The 26,379-nt window shown below is 44.9% G+C and overlaps 1 protein-coding gene and 1 long non-coding RNA gene across 2 annotated transcripts in view; one reads left to right on the top strand and one right to left on the bottom strand.

The window, feature by feature from the left end:
* Positions 1-9,567: 9,567 nt before the first annotated feature.
* Positions 9,568-11,868, bottom strand: LOC107530424 (uncharacterized). Its single transcript, XR_001602525.2, has 3 exons — positions 11,422-11,868; positions 10,491-10,645; positions 9,568-9,638 (listed from the first exon to the last, which is right to left on the bottom strand). It is a non-coding gene; the product is annotated as an uncharacterized LOC107530424 (long non-coding RNA).
* A 1,173-nt stretch (positions 11,869-13,041) lies between these two features.
* Positions 13,042-26,379, top strand: part of SUCLG2 (succinate-CoA ligase GDP-forming subunit beta) — a 235,023-nt gene continuing 221,685 nt past the window's right edge. The window contains exon 1 of the mRNA XM_087824543.1: positions 13,042-13,125. Within this exon, the coding sequence (XP_087680669.1) occupies positions 13,042-13,125 (84 nt within the window). The remainder of the gene's footprint in view (positions 13,126-26,379) is intronic.

Genomic DNA, 26,379 nt, shown 5'->3' with positions numbered 1-26,379 from the left:
AACAAACAAACACTTACTGGAATGGCTGGGTCTCTTCATGTCTCCACTAGAAAGTCCAGGGTCAGCTATTTTTTGGCTATGTTGAGGGGCCCAGACTGCAGGGATGTTTAGGCCATCCATGCTGAGCTAGAAATGGTACTGAACAGGACAAAATTCAGTAACTGATGTGGTCACGAAAACAGACAAGGACACAATTTAGAACTGCAGTTAGGGAACTTTTTTTTTTTAAGTAGCAGAACCTTTCTTATCAACACAATCTCAAGTGTCCTTCTTCCTACTCCAGATAAAATAGGAATATGAGCTAATCGGTCAGTTTAAAGTGAGACTCAATATATTTTTACATGACCCCATATCCCTTTGATCTCCCTTGAAGTCACCTGCAGCTCTGCAGGACAGTCCCTTCTGAACACACCTGTGTATGAATATCCTAATGCTTTATCTAGCCACTGAGATTGACCTTGGTAAGCACCAGAGCCACTCCCATGAGGCTCTAGACCCAAAAAACCCAGTGGCCAGCTTTAGAGTGCTCCAGAGCCCTACTCAAACAGCTTCACAAACAATGCACAAGAAAGTAGACTGAGTTGGGACCAGAATCCTGCTAAAGTGACTCCTGATCTGTGGCTCAGCCCTTTCACAACAGCTCATCCACTGTAGTCACAGCCAGCCCTAACAGCCAGTCAACCTCAGGGTCAACTGCGCCCATTGACAACAACAACTAAGACCCAACCACAACAGAAGGGCACACACAACACACACAGGGGACCCCCTGCCACCACTGGAGGACATAGCTCAGGTGACCAGGGAGACTGTGTCACTAGGCCCCACAGGACACCTTCTACATAAGGCCACTCTATCTAGACCAGAAGACATACAAGATTTACCTAATACATAGAAACAAACACGGGGAGGCAGCCAAAATGAGGAGACAAAATAACATGTCCCAAATAAAATAATAGGACAAAACTTGAGAAAAAGAATTAAACAAAATGGAGAAAAGCAATCTACCAGATACAGAGTTAAAAACACTGGTTATAAGGATGCTCAATTAACTTAGGGGAAGAGTAAATGATCTCAGTGAGAACTTCAACAAAGAGATAGGTAACATAAAAAGGCAAATAGAAAGCGTAAAAACAGAACCAGTCAGAACTGAAGAATACAATAACTGAAATGAAAAATTCAGTATAGGAAATCAACAACAGAGTAGATGAAAGCAGAGGAACAAATCAGTGATCTGGAAGACAAAGTAACAAAAACACACAATCAGAACAGCAAAAAGAAAAAAATGAATAAAAAAAAATAAGAATAGTCTAGGAACCTCTGGGGCAACATCAGGTGTACCAACGTGTGCATCATAGAGGTCCCAGAAGGAGGAGAGAGAGAGAAAAAGATTGAAAACCTGTTTTAAGAAATAATGATGAAAAAGTTCCGTAACCTGGAGGAGGAAATAGATGTATAAGTTCAGGAAGCACATAAAATCCCAAGTAAGATGAACCTAAAGAAGCCCACACCAAGACATGCCATAATTAAAATGCCAAATGTTAAAGACTGAGAATCTTAAAAGTAGTAATAGAAAAGAAGCTAGTTACATATGAGGCAGGACCCATAAGACTGTCAGCTGATTTTCCTTTTCTTTCTTTTCTTTTTTTTTATATATCTTTATTTATTGATTTCAGAGAGAGGAAGGGAGTGGGAGAGAGAGACACTGAATCATCAATGATGAGAGAGTCGTCATTGGTTGGCTGCCTCCTGCATGCCCTCGACTGGGGAACGAGCCTTCAACTTGGGCATGTGCCCTGACTGGGAGTCGAACCATGATCTCCTGGATCCTAGGTTGACGCTCAACCACTGAGCAACACGCAGCTGGACAGTCAACTGATTTTTCAACAGAAACTTTGCAGGCCAGCAGGGAATGGCATGAAATATTTAAGGTGATGAAAAGTAAAGCCTACACCATGACTACTCTACCCAGCATGGCTATCATTTAGAATAGGAGAGATAAAGAGTTTCCAGACAAGAAAAAGCTAAAGGAGTTCATCACCACTAAACCAGTATTAAAAAGTATGTTAAACAGACTGCTTTAAGTAGAAAAAATAAAAAATATATGAAAATACAGGAAAGAAAAAAATTCTTAGTGACAAAGGCAAACAATAAAAGCAGTGGATCACACTGTTAAAATGCAACTATAAGGGTCACAGGGCAAAATTAAGAAGATCATGTGTAATTATAACAATAAATTAATGGATGCACACAAACACACAAATAAAAGAAAAAAATAATGGGGAAAAACCATGGAGGGGATGAGTAAAAATGGTAGTGATTTTAGAATGTGTTTGAACTTAAGTTACCATAAACTTATTTTAAAAAGCTTGGATTTCTATGAAGCACATGGTAACCACAAACCAAAAATCTCTTAGAGATATATAAGAAATAAAGAGAAACGAATCCAAATCTAACACTATAGAAAATCATCAACATACAAGAGAAGAGAGCAAGAGAATAGGAAAGCTCAAAAAACTACAAAAACAACCAAAAAACAATGAACAAAATGGAAATAACTACATACCTATAAATAATTACTTTAGCCCAGTCAGTGTGGCTCAGCCGTTGAGCGTCAACCCATGAACTAGGATATCACGGTTAGATTTCGGGTCAGGGCACATGCCCGGGTTGCACGCTGGATTCCCAGTAAAGAGTGTGCAGCAAGTAGCCAATCAATAACTCTCTCTCCTCATTGATGTTTCTATCTCTCTTTCCCTCTCCCTTCCTCTCTCTGAAGTCAGTAAAAATATATTAAAAAATAATTACTTTAAATGTAAATGGACTAAATGCTCCAATCAAAAGACTGAATGGTTGAAAAAACAAGGCTTGTACATATGCTTCTTATAAGAAAGCCAGTTCAGGCTGAAAGACACAAACAAACTGAAAGTAAAGGGATGGAAACAGATATTTTATGCAAACAGAAATAAACTAACAAAAAAAGCCGAGGTAGCAATATTTATATCAGACAAAATAGACTTTAAAACAAAAGCTATAATAAGAGACAAGGACACTCACTACATAATGATAATGGGATTAACCCAAGAGGAGAATATAAGACTTGTAAACTATACACACCCAATGCAGGAACACCTACATATATAAAGCAAATATTGACATACATAAACGAAGAGATCAACAGTAATACAGTCATAACAGAGAATTCTGACACCCCATTGACGTCATTGGATAGATAATTCAGACAGAAAGTCAACAATGAAACAGTAGCCTTAAATGATACATTAGACCAGATCTAATTCATTGATATTCTTAGAATATTTCACCCAAAAGCAGCAGAATATACATTCTTTTCAAGTGTACATACAACATTTTCTAGGATAGGCAACATGTTAGGTCTCTAAGCAAGTCTCAATATATTTAAGAAGAATGAAATGATACCAAGCTCTTTCTCCATCACAATGGTATAAAACTAGAAATGAATTACAAGAAGAAAACTGGAAAAAAAAAACCCTACAAGCACAAGGAGGCTAAATACTATGCTACTAAACAATGAATAGGTTTACAATGAGATCAAGGAAGAGATCAAAATATTCCTTGAGACAAATGAAAATGAAAATATAGTGACCCAAGCTCTCTGGGACATAGACAAAGCAGTTCTAAGAGGGAAATTTATAGCAATTCAGGTCTACCTCAAGAAATAAGAAACATCTCAAATAAATAATCTAACCCTACACCTAAAGGAACTAGAGAAAGAAGAAGAAAGTGCAAAGTGAGTAGAAGAAAGGAAATAATAAAAATCAGAGTGGAAATAAACATACTGGAGTCTAAAAAAACAATAGAAAATACCAATGAAACCAAGAGCTGGTCTTTTAAAAGGGTAGGTAAAATTGATAAACCTTTAGGCAGAATCAAGTAAAACAGAGACAGAACCCAAATAAATAAAATCAGAAATGAAAGAGGAAGTGACAACTGACACCACAGAAATGCAAAGAATTATGAGAACATACTATAAACAATTATATGCCAACAAATTGGACAATCTGGAATAAATAAATTTCCAGAAACCTACAATCTTCCAAGACTGAATCAAGAAGAAACAGTAAATCTGAGCAGACTGATAGCTACTAAGAAAATTTAATCAATAATCAAAAAAATTCCCAACAAACAAAAGTTTTGTACCAGATGGCTTACTTGACAGGTGAACTTTTCCAAATGTTCAAAGAAGAATTAATACCTATCCTTCTCAAACTATCCCAAAATAACTGAAGAGGAGGTAAAGCTTCCAAATTTATTTTATGGAGTTTGAATTCATAAATTTATGAAGTTTAATGAACTCATTACCCTGATACGAAAACCATAAAAAGACACTGCAAAAAGATATATATAGGCCAATATCCCTGATGAACAGAGATGCAAAAATCCTCAACAAAATATTAGCAAACGGAATTCAGCAACACATTAAAAAGATAATGCAAAATGACAAGTGGGACATTTTTCAAGGGATACAAGGTTCATTTAATATCAACAAATCAATTAATGTGATACACCTCATAAACAAAATGAAGGATAAAAATCATGTGATCATAACAATCGATGCAGAAAAACAATTTGACAACATCCAACATCCATTTATAATAAAAATTCTGAGCAAAGTGGATATAGATGGAATAAACCTCAACATAACACAGGCCATCTATGACAAACACACAGCTAAGATCATATTCAATGGCAAAAAGCTTGAAAGCTTTTTCTTTTAATCAGGGACAGACAAGTATATTCACTTTCATCTGTTTAATAAACATAGTATTAAAAGTCCTAGCTAAAGCAATCAGAGAGAAAAAAGAAAGTAAATAAAAGGCATCCAAACTGGAAAGTAAGAAGTAAAAATGTAATTATTTGCAGATAGCATACTACTATAAAACCCTAAAGAGTCAACCAAAAGGATTAGAATAAATGGATTCAGTAGAGTAGCAAAATGCAAAATTCATATTCAGATAATAAGTTGTGTTTTTATACACACCAATAATGAACTATCAGAAGCAAAATTAAGAAAAAAATCCCATTTACAACTGCATGAAAAAGAATAAAATGCCTAGGAATAAATTTAACCAAGGAGGTAAAATACCTGTACTCAGAAGATTATAACACATTGAGAAAAGAAAATGATGAAGATAGAAACAAATGGAAGTCTATACTATGCTCATGGATAGGAAGAATTCACATTGTTCAACTGTCTATAACACACAAAGCAATCTAAAGATACAGTGCAATCCCTAACAAAATACCAATGGCAGTGTTCACAGAAGTAGAACAAATAATCCTAAAATTTATATAGAACCACCAATGACCCAGAATAGCCAAAACAATCTTAGGAAAGAACAAAGTTTGAGGTATCATGCTACCTGATATCAATTTATACTACAAGGCTATAGTCAACAAAACAGCATGATAGTGCCATAAAAACACACACATAGATCAATGGAACAGAATAGAGAGCCCAGAAATAAACCCACACCTATATGGTCAATTAATCTACGACAGAGGAGGCAAGAATCTACGATGGGTAAAAACAGTCTCTTCAATAAATAGTTTGGAGAAACTGGATACATGCAAAAGAATGAAACTAGATCACTTTCTTATGCCATATACAAGAATAAATTGAAAAAGGAATAAAGACTTAAATGTAAGACTGAAACCATAAAACTCCTAGAAGAAAATATAGCAGTAAACTCCCTGACATTGCTCTTAGCAATATTTTTTTGGAAGTATCTCCCCAGGCAAGGGAAACAAAAGAAAAAATAAACAAATTGAACTACATCAAACAAACAAAAAATAGTGAAGGAAACCATCAACTAACTGAAAAGACAACCTACTGAGTGAGGGAAGATGTTCACCAATGATACATCCAAAAAGGGGTAATATCTAAAATATATAAAGAACACATATAACTTAAGACCAAAAAACTCCCAAAGAATCCAATTTAAAAATTGGCAGAGGACCTGAATAGACATTTCTCCCAAGAGGACACAGAGATGGCCAACAGACATATCAAAAGATATTCAACATCACTACTCATCAGGGAAATTCAAATCAAGGCCACAGCAGTGTTGAAGAGAATGTGAAGAAAAGAGTATTCTTGTGCACTGTTGGTGGTATTGTAAATTGATGTAGCACTCTGGAAAACAGTATGGAGGTCCTCAAAAAATTAAAAGTAGAACTACCTTCTGACAAGCAATTCCACTTCTGGGTATTTATCTGAAGAAAACCCAAACATCAGTTTGAAAAGATATATGCACCTCCATGTTCACTGCAGCATTATTTACAACATTCCAGATACGGATGTAACGTAAGTGCCCACCAATAGACAGTTGGATAAAGAAGATGTGGTACATGTATACAATGGAATATTACTCGGCCATAAAAAAGAATGGAATCTTACCATTTGTGACAGTATAGATGGACCTGGAGGCTGCTATGCTAAGTGAAATAAGTCAGAGAAAGCCAAATACCATATGATCTCACTTAATTGTGGAATCAAAGGAACAAAACAAACAAACAAACAGAGACTCATCAAGAACAGACTGATGGTTGCTGGAGGGGAGGGGGTTTTGGGACTGGGTAAAATAGGTGAAGGGATTAAAAAGTGCAAAGTGATAATTACCAAATAGTCATGGGGATTTAAGGTACAGCATAGGGAATTAGTCACTAATATTGTACTTACTATATATGGTGTGAGGGTGGTACTAGACTCAACGGGGCGATCACTTCGTAAGTTATGTTAATATCTAATCACTATATTTTCCACCTGAAACTAATATAATATTGTATGTCAACTGTAATTGTAAAATAAATATTTTTAAAAGAGTTCAATAAATGTAGGAGAGAGAGACAGAGAACAAGGGAGGAGAGAGAGAGAAGAGGCGGATCTCTAAGGCATCTAAGAACTCTGAGGTTCAGTGGGTAAATGCACCACTGTAGTCTGTGATAATGGGCAGGTTATTTCCCTCCATGGGCCTCAAATTCCTATCTTGCTGGGGTGGTACTGATAGATTTCAAGACCTTAATGACTTTGAATTTTCTTATTAAGGGTGATTATTGCATCAGCTTCATCTTTATTTATTTATCCTTTCTGCTTCAGGCAATGTACTATGAGCAGCATAAAACCACTGAAGAAGACACAGTCCTCATTGCAGATTTTAAAATCCTAAAGGGAGAGGCAGTCAAGGAGCCGATGTAGTAACTGCCCTGTGATAACCACTGAGATGCCCCGGCCTTGCTCTCAGGGAGGGTTCCTGTAGGGGCTGACACTCATGGGATAAGAGAGAGCCTGAGGCTGGTGAACCACAGGGATGGGTGTTTCAGGCAGAGCCAACAGCATGGAGGCTTTGGAAAGAAAGTTTAAGGAGGGTGGCGGAGTGGGGGAAGAAACGGAAAGGAAAATGAGAAAGAGGGGAATTGCATGCTGGCTGTCCTCTCCCTCCGGCCTTCTCAAAGCCCCACCTTCCTGGTCGGTGCCTCTCCAACCTTAGGCCGTGGACCACCTACAATAAAGATGGTGGGGTGGAAGAGTGACTCAGAAAAACGCAGATCCCTGGACCCCAAGAGTGACCTACTGAATCAGAATCTCTAGACAATATGGCCCCAAAACATTTTAAAAACCTCCTAAAGGGATTCTCTTAAGATCATTGTTGTGAGGCCCTGGCCAAGTAGCTCAGTTGGTTAGAGCATCCTCCCAATATGCCAAGGTTGAGGGTTCAATCCCCGGTCAGGGCACATACCAGAAGCAACCGATGAATGCATAAATAAGTGAAACAACAAATCGATGTTTCTCTCACTCCCTCTTTCTCTCTCTAAAACCAAAAAACAAAAAAATTAAAAAAAAAAAATCATTGTTGTGACTACTTGTTTCCCAATGAACCAGGACATTGAAATGGAATGTAGAATACTCCTTTAATTTCTATTTTAGTATTTAAAATATGGAAGTCAATAATATTGAAAATGCTAAATGCAGGCTTTCGACTGCAAGGGAACTTAGGTTTTGTTTCTGAAGGGAGCTTCCTCCCCATACCTGGTGCCATCTTTCTCTCTCAGTCCATGTCCCTCCACTATCCTGTCTGTAGTTAGTCCTCACTGTGCTTTTCCCTCCTTCCTCGGGCTCCACGCTCCCCACCAACAGCAGAGGATCACCCTTGTTTTGGTCATTCCACCCTGTTCTCCTCCACATGCTCTCTTCTCAGCTGGCTGCCCCTGGCTCCTTCTCTGGGTTTATGAGCTTCCTTTCTCTTCACTCTTTTCCATTTTGACTTAGGGCTGTTACACTGCTCGGGCCTTGCTTCCCCTGAATTCTCTCCCTAGTTTAGTGAGAATTTCTCCTGAGCCCACTGCGATTTTGTCAGAGGAGACGTTTTTACTTGTCGATTCCTTTTTTCTGGGCACCTTATAATTTAAATAAGCTCCTGAAAAATGCCATTAAGATTAATCATGTTCATGCATATTGAAGAGGGAAACATAACAGCACAACGGGCAGTTCTTTCTGTGCAATTGGCAAATAAAACACTTGGAGCATTGGTCCAAAACGGCTGTCACAAACAGCAGCAGAGATATCACCTATGTGCATAATGAAGGCCAAAGTTTCTTTGCCTGTAAATTCAGGAAATTTGTTATCCACTAAAAAAAATAACTGAACAAAATCCATAAATGCCCTTCATTTTATCATCGTAATAGTGATTTTCATTTCTGACATGCAACAGCATGAACTCAAATATGTTATTCATGAAAATTAGGGTTGTTTCTCTAAAAATTCTACTCAATTCTATGGGTTATAATGAGTTTGTATTTGTCAAATGGTTTTTATGCTTAAAAGAAAAGGTAATGACAAACAACCATTGGAATTGCTAGGTGCACTACCCCTGTGCTAGGTTTCGTGACATGCCTCTTTGGCAAATCAGGGCCCCTGGAGAAATCAGTGTGGATATGAAAACCAGCACATTATTCCACTGTTCACATGCACTGCGGGGATGAAAGAGGTGTGTGGGCCTATTGATGTGTTTATTTTCCTTCTTGGAATGCTTAACTTATGAAAAAGAGTAGGCAGGGTGTTCTAAATCCAAAGTTTGATCAGGGAGTTTTTGAACTTCACAATGCATGCAAGTTTACGAGAAGTGCTACACTGTTAACTCAGTTCATATAAGATGTTGTTATGCCTGGCCTTCATTTTACTAATGGGGAAACTGAGGCTCACAGATGCAGATACTAAAAAAACAAACAACAAAAAAGAATTTCTTCGTCAATTAAAGAAGGCATGGTGGATCTCAAGAAACCACTAGGGCCTCAAGAACTTGGCAACACATCTCCTTGGCAAAATAGGTACTATTATAATCCCCTTCTCACAGAGAAAAGATTTAAGGCTGTGAAATCACTAGCCCAAGGTCATGGAACTTTTAAATAACAAAGTCAAGACTTGAACTGGTTTGTCTGATATCTCTCTCTGTGCTTCAATCTGATACCAGACAGTACAGAATGCTTCTGATAATGTTGCCTGCAGGCAGGCCACCACTGCAATTTTGACCAAGAAAAAGCATAGAATAGCTGTTTACTCACCTTTAGCTGATGTTTCCACATGTCACAGCTGACCTCGACCCCTGGTGGAAGATGGGTTTTGCACCAGAGTGTCAAGGACCTCTGGAAGCAGCATTTAGTCATACCTGCATCTACAATTTATCAGATTTTTATTCTACACTTAGGAACTCAATGGAGGAAAGCAGAGAACCTTGTCTCTTGATTTATCAAGAAACTTCTTGAGAGTTTATCTCTTTGTGGTTTAGTTTGTTTGCTTTTTTAGTTCTCAAACTAAAAAAACATTGGAGAAGATTATTTAAAACAATAGTGTGGTGAAGGCCTGGGGTGGCGTGGAAGCTGGGTGGAGGGAGGTAATAGGGGGAAAATGGGGGACATCTGTAATACTCTCAACAATAAAGATAAGTAAAAAAAAATGAACGGTAAGACAAAAACCTTCATATTATATAAACAACAACAAAATAATAAAATAAAATGCAGATCATAGACCCAGTCCTAAGTGACTCTGAGTCATTAGGTCTAGAGCGGAGTCTAGGAATCTGCACTTTTGAAGCTCTAAAATGGTCAAAGCAATCTTGAGAAAGAAAAACAAGTTGGAGGTGTCATGTTCCTTAGTTTCAAACTAAACTACAAGCTATAGTTATCAAAACAGTATGGTACTAGTATAAAAACAGACACATAAATCAATGGAACAGAATAGATAACCCAGAAATATACTCATTTCCAGATTTCTCCTGTGCTATCAAGATAAGTTACAAAGTACCCAGGGCCTTCCAACCCCCACCTCAGAGTGGCTCTAGTGTTTCACATTAGCTACTGAACAGATATCATTAGGAACCTATTAGAGGAAGAAAAACATTAGTTAAGCCCCTATGAGGCACAAGATCTTTACATATAACATCTCATCGAATACTTACTACCATCCTACGAAGTGGGTACCTTCCCAGGCCACAGGTTTGTAAGGGGTAGAGGTGGCTTTAGAATCCAATCCAGTTTGATTGAAACCCAGTTCTTGTCTCAGTAAAGCACAGTGCAGAACTCTGTGGTGGAATCCCTGACCTCTAAGGGTTTCCTGTTTGGAAAAAGCAGAAAATAGAAAAAATTCTTAGAAGCACATGGGTGTCCTTCTGTTCCGTCTCCCCAACCCATTGGTTGCAGAGAAGGCAGAATGAAACAATGGGGGGTGAAGACAGTGAGGAATTGGTGACACAACACTTGGGCCCCAAAGCTGAGGACCAGGTGGTCTTCCAACTGAAATGGGAAAATTCATACAATGCTACCCAGCCCAGAAAGTCCCCAGTTATGTACCAGTAGACAGTGAACCAATCAAAGACTACCAAATCTACTTGAATGGCAATCGGAAAGCCTCGCCCCACTCCACTTCCCAAAATCATGCCCTGATAGAAAAATCTCATCCTATAACACTCAACCAAATAACGTATTAAGAGTCTCTCCTCTCCCTTTATAAAATACACTCTTCTCTCAAATCCCTTCTGGTCTCTGCTGGAAGGCCGACTCCCTTCCCATAGTACCATCTGAGTATACAGCCTTTGGTTAGTTCTACAGGTGATCTGCTTCTTCCTGACATGCTCAAAGTTCTCACCAAGTTTAAACACTCAGTCTACAAACATTAATAAGAATCTGTGCTCCGTCTCGCTAGATGGCAGCTCCAGTAGAATGCTGGACGATGGGAACTCAGATCCTCTCATGTCAAGGGCAGGGTGTGGAGTAGAGTGGTTAGACTCTAGCTTGGGGTCTGCCCCCAAGCTGTGTGACCCAGGGCAAGTTACATAATCTCCCCGTGACCCAGTTCTCTCTGGGACAAACGGAAATAACAGTAGGACCTACTTGAAGGGTTCCTGTGAGGATCAGAATGACCCATACGAGGAGGCAGCAGCAGGCTGTGCAGGCGACAGGAAAGAGCATAGGTCTGGCTCGGAATAAAAAGGAACCCAGGAGTCCATGCTGATGCAAGTGCATACAAGAACAAACAAACGTGGAAGAAGGGAAAGCTCTGCTCAGAGTAGAACGCAAACTAAAAAATGTAGAAAAGGTTCTAATTAGATAATCACCATTTTTCAACCATCACAGTGATAACAGATTCAAGCAATAATCACTAACAGATGCTACACCTAGCAGATAAAATTGTGACGAGGAATGGGCTATAAATCTATGTATCTCTCTCAAGAATAGGAAATGGCAAAATGTACATCGTGAATCTGGGTAAAGGATATTTGGGCATTTTGGGGTAATATTCTTGTAACTTTTCTGTATATTTGATTTGTCGAAATTAAACATAAAAAAAAGGAGGGAGAGAAGGAAGGAAACTAGCAGCAATGGCTGTCTGATTCTGTTACATTGTACTTTCCCCTCGGTACAAGCTCCAGAAGGGCGCCCTGGCGCGCGGGGCTGGTTTGGGTTCAATGCCCGGTGGGCAGGCCCTGGGCTGCTGGCTCCATCCCCGCTCCCGGCACTTAGGGGAGGCAGCCTTTTGCCGTTATCGCCCTCAATTCGTTTTGTTGTTGTTGTTTTTTCTCTCTCCCTTCCTCCTTCTCAGAACAAAACAAAACAAAAAGTAGTGCTTAATGCGGCGGGGAGGAGAGAGAGCCCGGCCTCCAACCCGTTTCCACTGTTTATCAGATCTGTGACCAGGAACCAGTTCTTGACCTCAATCTGCCTATTTGTCTCTTCTATTAAGTGTGGATTTTACACTTGTACCGACTGGAAAGGTGGCTGCGTTGACGAAACAGGTCGCACGTGTAAAGTGCCTGGCGGGCTGCAAGCAGGTTTGCAGTCGCTTCCCTCACACGCCGGGTCAGCAGAGGGGGGCCAGGCGCCCGCGCCTGCGGTGGGGGCGACCACGGCTGCGGCCTCCGCGGGCTCCGCGCCGACCCTGCGCTGCGGGTGCAGAGCCCGGCACCGCGCGGGACCCCTCCTGCCCCGCCGGGCCGCGCCTCCCCCGCCCCTGCAGGTCCCGGCTCACGCGCGGCCGCGCCGGCGGGCCGGGCACCCCGGGCAGGCCGAGGTCCCGGGGCGGGGCCGGGGCCGGTCCGCGAGCCCGGCGCGGGGACTGACGGCGCGTGTCCGCGGCCCGGGACGGTGGGAGCCCCACGGCCACAGGCTCGGGACCCGCTTTTGCTCGCAGCTGCATCCCCGGCAGCCGCCGGACGGGACAGGCGGCCTCGGGGCCTCGGGACCGGAGCCGGGGGACCGAGGGCTCCGCGCGCCCCGGAGCGGCGCCAGGGGCTCCCCCATGGGGCGCCCGCGTCCCTGCGCCGCGCACTCCGCACTCCGCACGTGGCAGGGGCGGGGCGGGCGCAGGGTCGTCCCCGCCCGCGCCCCGCCCCCTCGTCCCCCCGCGGCGCCCCCGCGGCGCCCCCGGTCTCCGCCCCCCAGCCCCCCGACCCCGCCCCCCCCGCGCAGCCCGCCTCCCCGCCTCCCGCCCGCCCGCCCGGGTTCCTGGCGAAGATGGCGTCCCCGGCGGCGGCGCGGGCGCGGGCCCTCCTGCGAGACCTGGCGCTCCGGCCCCGGCTCCTGGCGGCCCGGCCGCAGGTGAGCGGCGCGCGGCTCCCGCCTGCCGGCCCCTCCCCCCCCGTCCCGCGCCGGCCCGGGTGCGGGAGCTGCGCCCCGGGCGCAAGAGGGACCCCTCCGCTCGGGCGTGGGCGGGGCCGAGGGGACGCCCGCCCGGCTGCCCCCGGCCGAGAGCCCCCCGCTCTCCCCGGCGCCGGCCCCCGAGCTCGCGCGCGGACCCCGCGGCGGGCGCTGCGTGCAAGTTTAGGGAAAGTTCCCCCGCGGGCTCCGGGGCCCCGAGGCTCCGTCCGCGTGGCAGGTTCCGCTTGTGGAACGTGCGGGCCCGGAGCGCGCGGTGGCCGCGTGTGGACTCGCGGGACACGAGCCCGGCTGCGCGCCCCCCGCCCCCGCGCGGACCGGGGCGCCGAGCTGGCGGGAGCGCCCCCGGCCCCGCCGCCGACCGCCCGGAGCTCCGCCTGCCGCGCGCCCTGAGCGCGTCTCCGGGCTGAGCCCGAGGCCCCGCGGCTGCCGCGTGTGCCGGCGGCGGGAGTCCGGCCCGCGGGCGCCGGGCGTGCGGGGGGCGTGCGGGGCGGGGCGCGTGCGGAGGGGCCCTCGCCGCGACTCGCTGTCCACGCAGAGGACGGGCGGGCCCAGCCGCGGCACAGCCGCTTCCTTGCCCCTCTTCCCATTTTTTATGATGAGAAGCAGATTGTCACCCGTGCAGCTCTAACCAGGACGTGCCTAGTATAGTTTTTAAGAAAATCTAAAGGTAGCTACTAATGAGTTTTCAGTTACTTTAAGCTTTGTCTAATTTTGACATCTCCGAGGGTTCTGTTTTGTCCTTTCATTTCCTGACTTCTCATTTCTCTCCTTTTATTAATGTAAATTTAAAAGGTGCTAATGCTTATTCCTGTGACACCCCAACAGGCACGTGGCAGTGGTGGGGGAGCCCCAGGAGTGGCGGTTTTGTCTAATTAAAATCACTAGTAGCTGTTGTAACGGAGCGAGAATACCTCCAGGTGCTCAAGTCTGTTCATTATTTAGGTGCGACAAGAAACAAGAACTCTGGTGCTAACTGGGAGCGTAGACTTGACTAAGAAACACGGGGCCTGGGGCATGAAAACTGAAGCGAAGGCAGCAATTGTACAGAGAAACCAAGTGCTGAGCTGAAGTGTAGGGCTTCTTGCCGCCCAACCCAGAAGTGGGAGCCTGAGCACAGCCCTCGAGAGAACCTGGTTGGGAAGAGATACCCTTGGTTTGGCAGGAAGACTAGGTAAACCGATCTCTTCACTGTCTGGTAACCTTGATTTACATACTTGTGGAAGATTTGTTATCTTGTAAATAGAAGGCTTAGAAGATGAGAACCATTTTTTAAAGTCTGAAACTGTCCAAGAAAATGGGCCTTAGGATGCATCTAGATCCGGGGTGGGGAACCTTCAGGCCTTTGATCTGGCCCTACCGAGGCAATAAATCTAGGAGCATTTTTTCATAACCACTTTTTAAGTTGATAGGTTTGTATGGCCCTGAATGATGTTATAAATATCCAAAAGACAGTTGGCAGAAAAAAGGTTCCCCACCCCTCTAGTCCAACCAGCTCATTTCACAGGTAGTAAAATTGAGGACTAAATAATTTAATGACTTGTTCAAGGTTATAAAGAGAGTGTGACAGAGCCAATTACAGAATAAAGGCTTACTTTTAAGTTTCCCTTCATTGGGCTGTTGCTTTGTGAGCGTGGATTTGCTCATGAAAATGCGTCAGCCAGCATGTGGGTTAGTCTGCATACTAGCAGTAACTGTATTACATCGGTCTCAAAAGCACTACTATAGTTTTATTTTTTCTTTATAAACATCTTGGAATTGGCCAAAAATAAAAAAATAGGTATTACTCGTGACTTCTAAGGAACTCTTCAAATTCTTGGATGCTTCTTTTTTTATGTATCTTCACCTGAGGACATGCTTAGAGAGAGGAAGGGAGAGAAGAGAGAGATATTGATGTGAGAGAGAAACATCAGTGGGCTGCCTTCTGTATGTTCCCCGACTGGGGATCAAACCCGCAACCCAGGTATATGCCCTGACCCAGAATCGAAATGGCAACCTTTCTGTACATGGGACTGTGCTCAACCAGCTGAGCTGCTGCAGCCAGGCTTGGATGCTTTGTAGTAACTGCTCCATCTAAGTCTGCTTGGATGTGTGCCTCCCTACTCCCGTGGTGGTGCAGACATTCTGTACAATGGAACATCACCTACTTTTCCCACAAAACGTGAGAGTCCTCACCAAGTGCCTCAGAAATCTGTTACCACTCTTGGCTCAGACCTATTTTGTACCAGGCCTTGTGCAAAACTGTTGGGTATACAGAGATAAAAGTCTGCTCTGAGAAGTGACTTTAACCACTCTCACAAAGGTACCCATAGAATGATACTTTATCTAGCCCCTCCCTGTAGTTAAATTTAATGTTTGACGCATATTCCTAATGCTTAATGCCATTGAAATTTTTTATTTCCTCTTCTTGGCTTCACTGTTTTGATTTTTGATTGCTGTTATATCCTTAAAGGGCCCCCTTTAGTCATTTCTTATTTGACATGTATATTTGTATTTGGCCTATAGCTAGAATAGGACCACTCTAGGTGCTGAAATTTAGGAGTGGTAAACAGGCAGGCAAAGCCCTTGGCACATGATACTTTATGTTAATGGGAGTGGGAAAGGGCTAGACCATACTTACCTACGTAAACAATAATGCAGGTGATTTCAGCCAAATGCTATAAAGAAAACAAAACCGGGTCATGGATCGAGAATGAATAGTTTAGCCAATAGGGTGGTATAGATTAGATGATTAAGGAAAACCAATTTGATGAGGTAGTTTTTTTGTTTTGGTTTAATTTTTTCATTGCAGTATAACACACACACTAAAAATGTGAGTTATAAGTGAACAGCTCAGTGAGTTCACAGACTGAACATGCTGAGGTAGCCAAATCCAGATCAAGAAAAAAATCGTTTACCAGTAACCCAGAGAGCCCTCTGATGCTCCTTTCTTGCACTTCCTTCCCCCTGAAAAGGGTACCCACTCCCCGACTTACACCAACTGTACACTGGTTTTGTTCCTTTTTTTACTTTATATAAATGGATATAGGTAATATGCACTCACATAACTCAACATTATGTTTATGAGGTCTTGGCTGTGACGTTTTGACATTTGAGTTGAGACCTGAATGATGAAAAGTAGCCAGCCAGGTGAAACTGGGAAAGAGTGTATCAGGCAGAGAGTACAGCAAGTGCAAAGGCCCTGAGGTGGGAATGAGCACAGCATGTCCAGGCAGTTAAAGAGAGGAAATGGTAGTATAAGTAGTAATCTGAGAGGTCGGCAGGGGTGAGGTCATGTGGGAACTTGCAGGGTCTGATAAGGTGTTTTTAAGAGCTTAGAGAGGCTTAGTGACTGGCCCAAAGCTATTCAGTTAGTAAACAGCAGTGGGTGGCTGCCCATCAGCCGGTATTTTCATTACTGTGCTGGGCGCTCTGTTTGGGATCCAGCTGGGCTGGCTTTGAAACTTGAGGGCAGTGTTTGGTGAACTCAGCACTCCAGTAAAGATCTGCATAGTTAGGTGTCTTCTCTCAGACCCAGGTTCTGGCAGATGGGCCATGTGGCGGTGTCCAGATGTCGGCCAGGAGACCGGGGTGCTGTGGTACATGGTGGCATACAGCAGGTGTGGCCGTGCGTGCGTGAGATGGACCCATTCCTTCACTCACGTCCTAGGGGGCATCTGGCTGAGGGCGCCCAGTTTAAATGGTTAATGGTGATTCTAAGTGAGGTATTGTTGCCTTTTGGTACATTTCCCCTTACAAGGCTGGGTGAGGTCACAGCTGTTCTGTTGTAAGAGGAGTGGAGAGAGACATTGTGGGAAACTCCTCCCCCAGGCCTCCAGGCCCCCCGGTCCCCCAAGCCCGCTGGTCCCCAGCCTGGAATCCTTGCTCTGCGCCTCTCCACAGAGCCAGGGCTCTGTCCAGGAACTGGGAGAGCACTGTTGTTGGAGACTTAAAGCCCTGCCCTGCTGTTGTAGACTTTAGAACTGGTGGCTGCAGCTTAACTGAGCTTTCAGGAGGTGGGAGGCGGAGGTCAGCCCTTCAGAAGGGAAGGACTGAAGGTCATGGGCAAGTTCTTATCAGCTGAAGGAGGCTGTGGAGGCCCAGCTGGAAGTTGTGACTTAACCGAGATCTGCCTTCTTGCCTAGACAAAGAAATATCTAACTTTTCTTTTTTTAGTAATGAAGTACAGCTACAATTTCTGCTGTGAGAAGATGAAATCCATCTCAGATAATTTAGATGCTCAACTGTTGACCTTCTGTGTGGGGAAGACCTTTAAGTGATAGCTCCTGTGCCACGCTGGTTTTGTTTCCTGTAAATGAAACATTTCTGTATTGGTGGGTAGTGGAGCTCACAGACCCACAAGAGTGAGAACTTCGCTGCCCTTGTACTCTGGCCCAGTTCTGCAGGCACAGTGCCCAGAAGGTCACTGAAATAGCCTATATTTTGGGGAGGGAAAGAAATTACACAAATAACCTCAGATCATTCGTCCTTCAACTCTTTACTTAATCTGGAACTGTCAGTTGACACATTGCTTTCTTTTACTTGATGGAAATGTTTTGTCTGAAGAACTTAAGAGATTTGTACATGTTTGGGCAAATGATAAAATCAATACACTGATGAAATTTGGGGAGATAGTCCTGGGAGTTAGTCTGGTGAAGACGGTGGAGGCAGGAGGCATTCCAGACAGAGTGGACTGCGTGCACAGGGGAGGCGAGAGCGGGAGCTAGAGGTGCCATTGCAAACAGCTTGCTCTGGACAGTGCAGGTGAGTCACAGGAGGAGGTGAGGGACGGGTCAGGTGATTTAGGCAATCGAGGGAGGAAGGGGCTGAAAAAAGTCTAGTTGTGAGAGGGCTTTCATAATAACAGGAGTATTCATTTCCTCTGTGACAGACTCTGCAAAACTGTTTCTGCACTTTCTTTAGCTCTTGCAACATTACTGAGAGAGAGAGGGCCTTGCCTCGTTGCATGTGAGGGAACAGAGGCACAAGGGATCACCTGCCTCATGCTGATAAGCCACTCGTGCTATTAAAACATTAAGCTAGATTGCTAGAGGATCCTGTTTGGGCTGACAGTCGGTTACACAATGCTTACCTTTTCCCATCTTTTTTCCCCCAGTGCCGGGTACCTTTGATCATTTGGGTTTGTGCTGACTCAGTCAGGTGTACTAATCACCGCTGAGCAGTTGCCTTCGCCAGGCATGCCCCTTATTTGACTTCCTCCTTCCCTAGCTTTGGGGTCTGGGAAACAGTAACAGAGGAGAAAGGGGAATGAGTTCTGTGTTCAAAATCTGGTCTGCCAGGTTCTTGCTCTGCAAATTATTGAACTTGAGAAAACCTCAATGAATTGTTCCCTGAAAGGGAATCATTCTCACAGATGGTTACAAAGATTAAATAAGATGATGATATGACATTTGTAATTGTGATTAGGTGGTGGGCTCAGTGATTATTTCTCTTGCAGTGGATTTGAAGCTAAATTTGCTTGGATTTTTTAAGGCTTATTAAACTAGAATTATTTTCATTTCCCAGATTTGATAAAACAGTTATTGTTGGCTGCATATCAGGGTTAGGCACTGGCTTGGCGTGTCTGGGTTTTATTTCATCTGATCCTGGCAACAACCGTGTGAGACAGAGGTGATGGTATTCTCAGTTTACGTCTGGGGAACCTGAGGTGCAGAGTTCAAGTTGTGGGGACTAAGGGAGCTGCCCTGATGCCCTCCCTGCGGGACACAGGACACATGCTGTCTTCACTGTTCCACAGATGGCGCGCAGGGCTGGTGAGGCCCAGGGTGGCAGTGGGGAGGGTCACATGGGGAGGCAGCTCAGTTGCACCATCCTTGATGTTGCTCATTCCAGAGATGTTTGCACATCTCGGTATTGACTTAGTAGCCATGGCTCTGGGCCTCATGTGCGTCAAAGATTTGAGGTGAGGGGACATGCCCTTCACTGTCTGCCCAGTACAAATACTGCCTCTGGATTTCGGGAATACTAGAGAAATTGTGAAATTACGTTGCTGCAGGGGAGAGTTTGGGCAGTGGTCATGGAAGATGGTGTTTCCTGGTGGCCTGAGCTCCGACCTTGTCAGTGTGCTGATCATGTGTCCAGCTTTGGCCCTTTTTTGGAATTCATTCCAAATGAGTGGCACTTAGGTACTGGGCATGAAGGGATAGATTTCTAACATTTACCTCTAAAATTTATTTTTATTGTAGAAATTGGAAGGTTTCGGTGTAAAGTATGAATTGATATTGGAGACAAGGCAAAGCACAGGAATAGGTCTGTGTAAGCTCTCTCCATGTGCTTGCTCATGTCCATTCCTGGGCTGCCTTAGTCCCAGGGTTGTGGCTCCAGGCACTGAGAATCTCGGGAGGGCTGCCCATGTGGAGTTTGAGGTGGGGAGCAGTGGGACATGAGGCTGGAGACATAAGTGGGGGCAAAATTCCGCTGACTCTTGTGAGTCTGGAAATGGAGCTAGAGTTTGTTCTGAGGGCAGTGGGGAGCCATTGAGGGGTTTTAGATGTTGGGGTGTTGCGGGCAGTTTTGTGCTTTAGAGTACTCTTTCTGCATGTGTAGGGAGAGAGTTGGAGGAATGACGGAATGGAGATCACTTGGGAGACTTGCAGCGACTCTGCCACTAGTAATTATGCCCGGATAGTAGGCATTACGCAGGGTAATAGGCATTAGGCAGGACAATGGGCATTAGGTGGGACTGGAGCCAGGATGTCAGGGTTCAGATCTTGCCTTCAACACTGATTACCTTTGTGCTCTGGGACACTTACTTAACATATTTTATCACAGGACTCACTTCCTTCCTTTTTTGATTCATTTATAATTTTATTTTTATTGAATGTATTGGGGTGACATTGGTTAACAGGATTATCCAGGTTTCAGGGATACAGTTCATCTCAGACTCACTTTCTTCTTTCTCACATTTCAGTGTCTGAATATTGACCGTGTTTGTACACGTATGTCATAGATTGGTTGACAGGCCTTCCTCCAGTGGCACATAAAGTGGGAGAAGGGGAGGCTTGAACTAAAATCAGGGTGGCTACATATTTTATTGCCAAATTGGGATACTTTTGAGTGTGAGCTTGAGCACTGTGAATAATTTCATCAGGACAGCATGTGCAGTGAAACTAAGACTGTCCCTGGAAAACAGGTTTATAGTCACCAAACTGGTGGTGCTGAGATAGGAGAAAGATTGGCACCACTAAGGAAATGCACTGAACAAGACCCGTGATTCCCCGCCGGGTCCCCAATGCTGGCTCCTGTCCTCTGCCATATAGCAAAAAGGCTCTTTACTGTCCCTGAGTGAGAGGGTGTGAGGAGACCTACTTGGACTTACCTCCAGGAAAAAAAAGGTTTATTGAAAGCGACAGATGTTAGAACTCAAGACCAGTCTTCCATGATGTTCGTTTCTCTGTGCTGTTCTGTTCACTGGTCGCTAGTCGGTAGCATCTCTTTATAACTTCTGCCTGCCCCTGACTTTGTCCATCCCCGTGCCCTTTCTAATCCCCTGCCACTGACACGTCCCCCAGCTCCTGTCTCCCAGAAAGTTATAGTTCTAATAACAAGAAAATCTCCCTGGTCTGTCTCATCCCTTTGCACCCAGGTTGGGGTCGCTGGCCGGCTGAGGATGGGCCGCTTTTGTGTGAGGCACCCACCGCTGTGGGTGCGGTGGGAGGTCTTGGGGAGGAGCAGCGCAGTGACCCCCGAGGAACAGGGCTCTGAGTGCGGGTGGGGTGGCCTGATCCATTTAGTGCACCCTTGTATTTCCTGTGCTGCATGACCTGCTGCTAACCTGTCTTTTCTCCACGGCCACGTGTTCCTGGGTGCTCTGTTGCCTTTTCCACTTTCCCACGTTGCTGAAGATTCTCTTACTATTCACTTTTCTGGTCGCGCTGGACTGATTTACCAGAGCTTAAGGCAATGGCAGTGGGCCTTCTTTCAGACCATTTTCTTAGGGGCACAGTGAAAAGTAATTCTCAGGAGAGAATTATTAGGTGGGAAATGGCGTGTCATGGGAAGTCATCTCACCCGTACAGATATAGCCAAGTGAGTGTCTCCAAGGCACATGTAGACAACAGACTTCCCTCGGGCCAGGACACTTCCTCCGCTTTGCTGGGAGCTGGGAGCTGGGAACCGTATGGGAGTCAGTGCTTCTCCACTTCGTGCTTCCCAGCGAGGGTTGGTTTGGGCCATTTGTCACCAGGCAGTAAGGAACTGCCACTGCAGAGGCTACTGGCTCCCACACACGTCCCGGGACAGTCAGCTGGGACAACGGGGGCAGGCAGGGTTCCTGTCACTCACACCATAAATAAGAAGACTATATTTTATCCTTGAAACTGAAGCATGTTTGAGAGTAAAAGGGAGCATTGTAATTATGCCAGGACTGTGGGCATCACCAGGACTGGAACCAGGCTGTCTGGGTTCAGATCTGGCTTTTAGCACTTGGTAGATTTGTGACTTTGTGAGAATTACGTGCTTTATTGTGAGACCTACTGTTTTTCATATTTCAATATCTCTGGCATCTGGATGTGTTTCCGCTTTTTGTAGGTTGATTGGCAGGTTTTTCCCAATGGTACGTAAAAGAGGTGCAAAAAAGCTTGAATTCAATGAACTTCCCTGAGCCTCCACTTGCTCATCTGGAAATCACGCTGCTCACCTCCCAGCTGCCCTGAGGATTAACTGAGTTTGTGGGTGTGTGCATATCGTCTTCCCACTGCCCCCAGTGACTGATAAATGTTAGTTACTGGTGTAGGCTATTATTATTACTAACTATAATCAGAAAGCTTTATTTTCATGAAAAAGCCTAGGGTGTTTTTTCTGACTTTCTTTTAAAAACTCCCAAAGTCCTGCCGTTTGCAGGAGATGAGCATAAATGTAGCGTAGGGAAGAGAGAGCCAGGGTTGAGAGGGCTCCTGGAGTGGCCTGTATGTGTTCAGGAGTGAAGGAATGAAATGAAATTATTAGATGGCCCAGGTACAGACGCCTAGGTACAGAAACCCGGGTAGAGAGGCTCACCAGAGCAGGAAGCTCCAGAAGCCTAGCAAGGAGCAAAAATTGGGAAAACAAGAACCTTGTCCCCAGGGTAACCTATCCTCCCCCAGCATATTGCTGGTCCTGCATTTTAGACCCCTGAGCCTTTCCTCCCTAAAGATGACATCTAGGCCTCAGTTAAATTTCAGCTCCAGGCCCAGATGAGCAGCAAAACCAGAGGAGTGGAACCTTGGCTGCCTCAGGACCAGCTGCATTGACTAATGACCCTGTGCCCTGGCACCAGCCAATCAGTTGTAGAGACCACAAAGCTGAAAGAGGGCACCTGGAGAGCTGATGAATGTTCCGTTGAGGCCCTGCCCTGAGACCTCCCCTAAGACTCCCACCTTCAAGAAAGAGATAAATGTGCTTAAGGCAAAGGACCCAGTGAGGACTCCCCATCAGGGGAGCCACCAGCACCATCTCCATCCCCCTTCTTCCCTGGGAGGGACCCCAGGAGACTTGCAACCAGGGGGGCAGTGGGCAGCAGCGGCTCGCCCGGGCTTACCCCCTGAGCCTGTCCCCACGGCCCCCCTTTTCTGACTCCTCAGCGGCCAGAGCAGCCCAGCCACTCTCCTGGTGCCTCTTCTGTCCCCTTCCTTGTCTCACTGTCCCAAGTATATTTTTGCTGCCGTCATGGACCCAGTGCCCTTTGGCTCAGAGCTGTGTAGCCCTTCCCTTTGGGTATCCCCACCCCTTTTTAATAAATTTAATTTTCCTTTGCTCACCCGCCTGAGGTGACTATTAGCCTGCCCCTGCGTGCCCCACCCACCTTAACCTTTCAGAAATCTCTTGGGAAAAGGACTCTTGTACTCAGCACCAGCTGGGAGTGGAGACCAGCATTTCAGCTGTATTAGAAAATATTAGTTTTCCGTTTATCAGTGGAGACCTCTTCATGTTTTTAGAAGGAAACTCTCTTTTGCTTGATGTTACCATCTTGTGCCCGTGCTTTCTTAATTGCTGTGGAGGTGCCGTGTTACTATTGCCTGGGCTTTGAAGGACCTACTCGGGTTAATTTACATTTGAAAAGGAGAGGAAAGCCATGTTTAATCTGCACTCTTATTCCAGCCCTAGGATTTATGTGGGCCTTTCTTTAATAAGTGATATAAAGAATGCTGAATTAGTAATTTTTTTTTATTAAGCGAATAAACTGTTAATGGTGAGCATTTCTTTGTTAAGATTTGGAACGCTTTTTAAAGTTATGTATCATTAAAATGAAAAACCAACAATACAGGGAAAAGAAAAATGAATTTTTTTTCAGTTTATAACTTTTTATAATTAGCTGTTTGGCTAATTAGAAAAACCAAATAAATGTTGTGGTGTTTAGTTTGTAAACAGAGTATCTTCATGAAGTATAAACAGTGAAGGATTGAAGGCTGAGAGCTGAGTCGGTTGGTTTGAAATGGAGGCCGTTCTCTGAGGGCTGAGCCTCAGGGTGTGTGTTCTGACACTGTGACAGCCTGTGAGTTTCCAACGCCATCAGGCATCACCTCAGTCTGACACTTTCCCTGGAGATATCACCAGATTCTACGAGACTGCGCTCACCTCACCTCAGAGGCCAGCCTCAAATTCAGGTTGTCACTTGTGCTTCTGGCCAGCCAACCGCGGTAGGTTGCAGGTTCCAATAGTGCCCTCCTCGGGTATGATTAATTTGCTAGGGGGCCTCACAGAACTCAGAGAAACATGTCACTCACCAGATTGCCAGTTTATTATAAAACGATGCGACTCTGGAACAGCCGGGTGGGAGGGACACGTAGGGCAGTATGTGGGAGGGGCGTGGAGCTTCCACTCTCTGAGCCTGCCCCTCTCCGGTCTCCACGCCGTCACCAACCTGGGAACTCCAGGGCCGCAGTCCAGCGGATTTGTGGAGGATTCGTTGAGATGGTAGGATTCACAAAATCCTTGGCCTTGCTGATGGACTCTCCAGCCCCCTCCCTGTCCCCTGAGGAAATTCCCACTGTCCAGGAGCTCTGTACCAAGACCAGGGACAAAGACCAAATATGCCTTTCTTATTATAAATCACAGTAGCACAGGGTACTTTAGGATTGGGGTCCCAAACCCAAAGCTGTCAGGGCATGTTGTGAATGTATTGAGTGCTTTCTTTGTTTGATACAGGTTTATGGTGAGGCTTCTATGAGTGGTATAAAATTGATTTTATAACTGCATCTATTGTGGATGAAAAAGCAGTGCTGTAATAAATCATCTATTCCCAACTGGGCAGGGCCTGGTGCACAGTCGCCCCAGTCCTGAAGCTTCTTAGTGAAAGGATTTAAGCCAGCACATTGTTCTTGTGCATCTAGGTTAACAGGCCCTTAAAGTGCCAGAAGTGATACCCCTGGAAGGTGCAACCACTCTGGAGAGAGCACACAGCCTCTCTGTCTCTAGTCCAGTCCCCACCTTGCTTATAATCTTCCTTAAGGCCACTCAGTAATTGCAGATGCATAAAATAACCTGCACATTTATTCTCCTGGGCATTTGACTTCTTGCTTCTCAGCAATTCTCAGTTTGGCCTAAATTAACTCCTTTAAACATTCTTTACATTTCACTCCTTTTATGAGTGAAAGGTGAGTCGGCAAACCTGTAGGTTGTGGGGCTAATTTCACATTGTCTACACGACAGACAGGAATCCTCATTTAGCAGTTTGCAAAACTAAATGATCCATTTAAATGAATGGAATTTCAAGTTTGTTGCAGAAGCATCTGGACTTTCAGATGAATTTGGTGCGAGTCCCACCTGTGTGCGGTTGTGTCAGCTGTGACGAGCCTGTGTATGTCAGGCTGGTGGAGCCCTTTGTGCTGAACACCGGATCAGCCTAATTCAGGTTGATGATACCAAGAAACTAGACGGATGGGTAGGCCTCTAAAATCGACAGAGAGGGAAGCCCCGTGAAGCGGTTGGTTGCAGCTGTGTGGTGGTAAAGGACTGCGGCAGAGTCCAGGCCAAGGTGTCATCGAGCCGTACATCGCTTGACCTTAGTCAAAAGGCTGAGAAGCCATGAGAGGACTGAAAATGAAAAAAGTGAACAAATACACTTGGCTTTAAAATTTTTTTTTCACAGATTCGCATCTTTCTTACATCAACAGTGGTTTTATATAACATAATTTTTCTGTGGGGGAAAACTTAGAGAGTCCAACTTTACATAAAGACAAGAAAAAATTATTTTCCATTTAATGGCCCAAGTGAGTGTGGCATTTCATTTTTGCTAATAATTGGGACGTATTGGTAGTGTTACGTTGCTAGTCACCCATGAATTACATTACTCCTTTCTTTATGATATTTTCTTCTGAATCATTTCCCCCAACATACGTCAGAGTCTTTCTTAATAGGTCAGAAAAGATTTCCTTTTCTGGCACTTTGAAGTTTTAAATAACAACGTTATAATTTAAGTAAAATTAATTATAAATTCAAAGGAGTGTGATTGAATTTGGGGGTGTTGAGAAATAGAAAAGGAACTGCTTTTTTGATGCAAAGTTTGGACAGCAAATGTCCTTTATGTCTCCAAAACCTTGTTTTTGCTTCTTCAAAAGTTACTAAAAATATGAATGCATGTATTTTTCACTTAAAATTTTTATTTCCTTTTTTTTATGCTCACTTGAGGGCATACTTTTATTGATTTTAGAGAGGAAAGGAGAGGGATAGAGAAACATTGATGTGAGAGTGAAACATCAATCCATTGCCTCCCTCCCGTGTCCTGACTGAGGCTTGAACTCGCAACCTGCCCTGACCCGGAACTGAATCCGTGACCTTTCGGTGTTCAGGAGGATGCTCCGACCAAGTGAACAACACTGGCCAGGGCATATTTACCTTTTTATTGTGGTGAGATATGCACATCATGAAGTGTGTGATACAGCCATTTTTACTTGTCCCTTTTTTGGCCCCAACTACGTTCATGTTGTGGTGGCGTCACCACCGCCGTCCCAGAAGGCCTTCACCTCCCGTAACCGAAGCTGCTTACCCATTAAACACTGGCGGCGGAGGAAAGTTTCCTTCACCCTCGGGGTTCTGTGGCTGGTCTGATAATCAAATGGACGTGAGACAGCTTAGCGAGAGAAAACCAGACTTAACACATGCGGAGGTATGGGAATCCGCACACGTGAGGGGGCGAGCGACCCCACGTGCACGGAAGTTCAGGGCCAGAAAGGGAACGTGGCGTGTGACAGCCGCTGAGCTGGGGTGAGGGAGGGGCCT

The sequence above is a fragment of the Miniopterus natalensis genome, chromosome 15 (genome assembly GCF_054644295.1).
Source record: "Miniopterus natalensis isolate mMinNat1 chromosome 15, mMinNat1.hap1, whole genome shotgun sequence".
NCBI classification, from domain to species: domain Eukaryota; kingdom Metazoa; phylum Chordata; class Mammalia; order Chiroptera; family Miniopteridae; genus Miniopterus; species Miniopterus natalensis.
This window is presented reverse-complemented; position numbering and strand designations above follow the sequence as displayed.